Source organism: Microtus oregoni, unplaced genomic scaffold (assembly GCF_018167655.1).
Source record: "Microtus oregoni isolate MIOR12 unplaced genomic scaffold, Mior012 000014F_ref0000157, whole genome shotgun sequence".
In the NCBI taxonomy this organism is placed as follows: Eukaryota; Metazoa; Chordata; class Mammalia; order Rodentia; family Cricetidae; genus Microtus; species Microtus oregoni.
In genome coordinates this window covers 3,488,366-3,494,347 of record NW_024543073.1, presented here as the reverse complement: position 1 = coordinate 3,494,347, position 5,982 = coordinate 3,488,366, and the positions used below count along the sequence as shown (strand labels likewise).

The 5,982-nt window shown below is 41.1% G+C and overlaps 1 protein-coding gene across 3 annotated transcripts; it reads right to left on the bottom strand.

Moving 5' to 3' along the window:
• Nucleotides 1–438: 438 nt before the first annotated feature.
• Nucleotides 439–4,177, bottom strand: Gpx8 (glutathione peroxidase 8 (putative)). 3 transcript variants are annotated; one of them, XM_041663612.1, is made up of 3 exons: nucleotides 3,773–4,177; nucleotides 3,045–3,309; nucleotides 439–1,012 (listed from the first exon to the last, which is right to left on the bottom strand). In XM_041663612.1, the coding sequence occupies exons 1-3, from the start codon at nucleotides 3,974–3,976 to the stop codon at nucleotides 849–851; spliced, it is 633 nt and encodes a 210-aa protein (XP_041519546.1). In that variant the 5' UTR covers nucleotides 3,977–4,177; the 3' UTR covers nucleotides 439–848. The 3 variants fall into 3 exon arrangements, with proteins under 3 accessions (XP_041519546.1, XP_041519547.1, XP_041519548.1); XM_041663613.1 differs by having other exon boundaries at nucleotides 3,045–3,306; nucleotides 3,773–4,176; XM_041663614.1 differs by lacking the exon at nucleotides 3,045–3,309.
• Nucleotides 4,178–5,982: the final 1,805 nt, after the last annotated feature.

The window sequence follows — 5,982 nt, the reverse complement described above, 5'->3', positions numbered from 1 at the left end:
TTTTTGATTTCCTCCTACCTTTTGGGATCAGGGGCATTTTAAGCAATTGAAAATTAAATGTGGGCCGGGCGATGGTGGCGCAAGCCTTTAATCCCAGCACTCGGGAGGCAGAGGCAGGCAGGTCTCTGTGAGTTCGAGACCAGCCTGGTCTACAGAGCTAGTTCCAGGACAGGCTCCAAAGCCACAGAGAAACCCTGTCTCAAAAAACCAAAAAAAAAAAAAAAAAAAAAAAAATTAAATGTGGGCAATTTCAGTATTCACTGGAACTTCCTTCTGGTACTATTCTATGTTTTCTGTCTTTTTATTTTCACATCATCATATTTTTTACTAATATTCCTAAATCCCCATACCCCTAACCTGGTGAGTGGTATTTTTTGTTGAGGCTGATCCCCGACACCCTATCTCAAAAAACTTAAAGAAAAAGCACTTTGTCTTTTGCAGCATTCACTTTATCCTTTATTACACCTGTGTACCACTTCCAGTTTAGTTAGTCAGAACTGTCACCACACAGTGCTCTTCATTTCACACAGTGGTCCTGGGCATTAGTTTTCCCATAAGGGTCAACCCTAGAGAAAATTACAACCGGAAACAGAAGCATATTGGTGACTGAGCTTCCTACAGTTTTCCTTCTGGACAGATAAGTAATATACTTCATCATGATTCTTTGGCTACCCCCACCCCCTTTTTTCCTCTTTGGGTTACATTTCTATTTTGGGGACATCCATTGCAACTGAGTGGTGAGATGGCCAGAAAGATCTTTTAGTACCATAGTTGTCAGAATCTAAAAGGAGGCTGAATCCTTCAAGGTCATTTCTCTGTCCAGCTGTGCAGGACTGACTGTGATGTTTTCATAGGTCCTCTTTCTTTTTAAGAATCATTTGCCCAATCATTTGTGACACGTGAGGTCTGATGGCTTCAAGGGGTTCTTCTGGCCTCCAGAACTTCACAACTTGTCCCTCAGGGTTGACCAGATACTTCCAAAAGTTCCACATTGGTTCCTTCTTGGAAGAATCTATAATGTTCAGAATATATTTTTATGAGCATGATTTCATTCTTTGTCAAGGCTTTCAGTTTTATTACATCTGTATAGGTGACAATTTTAGAACCAGGTTCTAGGATTGTCATACTATTAAGAACAAAATAAAACACCCACACAAAGCAGAGCTCAAGGCTTCAGTAACCAGACTTCAGTATTCTTGACTTCATAGATGACTGTCCTGATCTAGAGTCAGGACATGAAACAAAGTTATATATTTTAGATTTGGTAATCTACACCCATTTTCATGTTTTGTTTTGTTTTGCTTTGTAGCCTAAATTGGACTTGAACTTGTGGCCCTTCTGACTCAGACTCTTAGATCCTGGGATTAACAGGTGGGTGAATACCACCAGGCCCAGTAAGACCAGTTTAATATTTAATGTTTGTGTAGCCCAGACTGGCCTGAAATTCACTACATATCTTAGGCTAACTTTGAACTCTTGGCCAAAGCTAACCTTGAACTCTTAATCTTCCAAGCCTCCACTTTCCCAATCTTGGGATTATAGGTGTTTGCCATCATATCTAGTCTGTTCTCAACTTTTCAAAATGTAAAATGTTCTAAAGTTGTTTTTTTTTTTTTTGGTAAAAGGAAGGTACACATTGATTTTTCATATTTAATGTAATGATGTTTCAAATGTTGTTATTGATTATAGAGCAAAATGGCAAGGGATTTGAAATGATTACTTGGAGAAATTATGACATTCTTTTGCTAAATCTTAATTTATGTAATAAGTGTGAATGTTTTTACTTTTGTCATTCTGGATCTCTGTCCCTAATATTAATGAATATGAGAAAAAGGTATAATAGGTAGGGTTTGGAGAGAGGGTTCATTGGTTAAGAGTACTGGTCTTGCAGAGGCCCTGGGTTTGATTCCCAAGACCCACATGGTGGCTCACAGCTGTGTGACTTCAGTTTCAGGTGGTTTGATGCCCTCCCTCTTCTGGCCTCCTTGGGCACCAGGTACACATGGACAAACATACATGCAGGGAAAACACTCATATACATAAAAACAAATGTCTTTCCTAGGAAAGATACAGCAACTAAACTTAAAATCAAGTCCTCACTCTGTGCCTAGTTCAGGGTTCAAGTGGGGTCAGGAAACCCCAAGAAATGGTCGTTACTCTCTTCAGCATTTTGCATATGAGAAAGATGGAGGCCTGAACTTGATACTGAGTGGCCGCTATTGGTAGAGGCACAGTTGCTATCTGCACCTCCTTCCAGAACTGGTGGGCTTGACCTCTGGGTTCTCCTGCCTTCCCTGTCTAACAACACACACTGTCTGTGTGGCAGTTTTGGTTCTGTGAGGACAGTTGAGTTTCATTTTTTTTTTTTTGACAGAGTCCTCATTAGAATATAATTGCATGCTTAGCTCAAGGGCTCAGCTCTACCTTTTCTTCAGTATTTCCCAGAAAGAACAGCCACGGTTCCTGTGCACTGTGTTACTCACACTTTAAATAGATGGCTGTGGTGGCTTAGTTATAGAGGAAGTCTCATATGACTGACTTCTGAAAATAAGCGAGTTATTTTGCTTTGAATTTCAGCAAAACCCTGGTAAAATGTCAGGTCTACCTTGAGGCAATGTCTCAGATGGAAAGGCCACCATAAAACTAAACATGAAGATATACTCAGTTATTGATGCTCGGCCGCAAGTATTCGTGAAGCTTTAGTCAGGGGTGGGGCTACTGTCCCAACAGAAAGGCTAGCAGCTGAGCTGAGAGCTGAAGTACTTAGGGAAAGCAGTCGTGGCCATGCCTCGCCTACAATCTTCAACACGATGGTCAGAAGGAACAAAAACATACCAAGGTAGGATTCTTTACCATCTAAGAAGTCAAAACACTGATTTCAGGGATGTATAACTTCTAGAAAGTTTTATGAAATTTTCCCGGTAAAATATTTTAAATGAGATAGGAACTATGGTCCTGATCTATCTATATCTTTTTCTATCGCTCGTATGTATAATAATGAAATGGAAAGGAATGGACAACATTGAGGCAGGGTAGATATTTACCAACAAGAAATCTAAACGCAGGTTCTGCTTCCGGCCCTAAGATCTTAATCTTGTGGAAGATGGGGAATGTGACTCCGTAGTTTTGTCTCGCAAAAGATTCTATCTCCATGCTGGACATGGGCTCCGATTCTCCAAACTGATTGCATGGGAAAGCCAGGACGTTGAAGTGATAGGGCCCAAACTCCTTGTGCAGCTCCTTGAGGGTCAAGTAACTTTTGTCGGTGTACCGGCAGTCACTAGCCACGTTTACAACTAGGGAAGCCTCCCGGAAAAAGAAAAAAAACCCCACCGGAAAGAGAAGCAAAAGATTAAAAAAAAAAAAATCCTTCAGGCAATTAAAATCCCAAACCATTTTGGAAGAATACAACCTCTGATAGACTCCGTATTTTCAGACAGATTCAACTTCATTAAAATTCATAACCCAGATAAATGGGCTAACCCGCTATACTTAGATTACGTAATATTCTTACAAGTGGGTCTCGCCCTAGCCACACAGCATCTTCCAGATCACAGCATCAGGTCCGCACGAAAATGAAAGCAGTTTTCGAGAAAACAGTCGCTTAACCGGTTGGAAGTGAAAAGCTCCTAGAACTCTGATACCTAAAAGGACATCTAACGACATTGCTTTGAAGACTACATTCCAATTTACGACTATAACGAACCCTACACTACGGTGAGAAGAAGTATCAATGCCGAGGAACAACAGAAATAAAAATCCGAAGACTTACTTTGCCTTTGAACTTTTCCAGAGACACGATCTTCCCTTTGGCATCTTTCACTTCAAAGGAATAGAAGCTGTTGATTCTCGGTTTCAGGAATTTTAATTGTAGGAGAAAAAGAGTCACGGTGCACAGAACCATAGACAGCAAAACGGCAAATACCTTCACTTTGGACCCGGAACATTTCAGTGGGTAGGCAGCGAAGGGCTCCATTTTGGATGATTTCGGGAGTCTCAGCAGGCTGGAATTCGAGGAGGGGCTGAAACTTGAAACCCGCGGAGCTTAAAGGAGAACCGGAAGGGCTTACAGTCCTTTGGCTGCTAAATAATCGAAGACCCTCCTCAGAAGAATCAAAATGAAATCAGAAACGCGGCAAATTTTCAATATATTTGTAATATGGTTTCAATTTAACCATTTTTGGCTAGAAAAATTTGTATCGTCTTAGTGGATCCTTAACACGCCCCTTGCTAGGTAAACATTTCACCAGAAGGTGGTGCTCTAGTAACTTGGAAATGAGTGCTTAACGCCCAACTTGGCATCCTGTGTGCTCACAGAGAGAAGGATTGGTTGTAGAGGACAGAATAACATTAGGAATTGTTAAGAGTGTACATTAATGTGGTCTGTTACTATGAGGTGTGACCCCAAAGAACTGAAATAATAATTATGTGTTTATTTACTGTATTATGGGAATATGAGGAATTTACAACAGAGCAATGAAGATCTGAAAAGGTCATTTTATTCATTCTGACTTCATCTAGTGAAGGCAACCAGATGCCAGGAGAATACAACAAAAATAGAAAGTCAGAAAGGCAAAGCCAACATCCCTTCTCTATCAGAAACTATGAAAGCCTTTTTCTTCATAGGTTTGTCATCACCACTGGCAAGATATATACTTTATAACATAACTACACACAGACACACACACACACAGGCACACATATGCACATATGCAGGCACACACACATACACAGGTACACACATCTGGAGTGGTATTTTGTTTGTAATCTAACAAATAAAGCTTGCCTGAAGATCAGAGTGCAGAGCTAAGCCACTAGTTAGTCATAGAGGCCGGGCGGTGGTGGCGCACACCTTTAATCCCAGCATTCGGGAGGCAGAGGCAGATGGATCTCTGTGAGTTCAAGGCTACCATAGGCTACATGAAATTGAAATTGATCCACCCTAAAAGAGAAACAGATCTCACACAAAGTGATCTCAGCATTTGGGATCACACGCCTTTAATCCCAGCAGTAGGGAGGTTGAGACAGGAGTGATATGGCTGGACAGAGAGAGGAATAGAAGGTGGGAGGAGACAGGAGCTCAGATGCAGTATAAGAATTCAGTCTGAGCATGTAGTCATAGAGACAGCAGGAAGTCTGAGATTCGTCCCTTTGGTCTGAGCATTGGTAGAGTAAGAACTCTTTAGTGGTTGACTGCTCTGCTTCTCCAGTCCTTCAGTGTTCACCCCTGATAGCTGATCCCAAGTTTTTTATTGTTAAGACAAATTAGAATTTATGCTACACACATACACACAACCACACAACATATCTTTATATACACAAACACCCCCCCACACACACACACCACAGAGAAGTTCATGGAATAATTTTTTGAACTACTTTGTAATCCTGTCCAGGGAACTTTTAAGACATCATAGTTCTGATCTATTTTGACTGAGAAGCCAAGGACAATGGCACTGGGATTTGATCCTACTGCATGTACTGGCTTTGTGAGAGCCTAGTCTGTTTGGATGCTCACCTTCCTAGACCTGGATGGAGCGGGGAGGACCTTGGACTTCCCACAGGGCAGGGAACCTTGACTGCTCTTAGGACTGGAAAGGGAGAGGGAAGGGGAGGGGGAGGGAAATGGGAGGAGGTGGAAATTTTTAATAATAATTAAAAAAATAAATAATAATAATAAAACAAACAAAAAACTATGTTCGTAGCAGCATTGTTTGTCACAGTCAGAACCTGGAAACAACCTAATGCCCCTTGGCTGAAGAATGGATAAAGAAAATATGGTACATTTACGCAATGGAGTACTGCATAGCAGGGAAAAAGTAATGACATCTTGATATTTGCAGGCAAATGGATGGATCTAGAAAACATCATATTGAGTGAGGTAACCCAGACCCAGAAAGACAAATATCACATGTGCTCACTCATAAATGGCTTTTAGACATAAAACAAGGGAAAATCAGCCTGAAATTCACAATCCCAGAG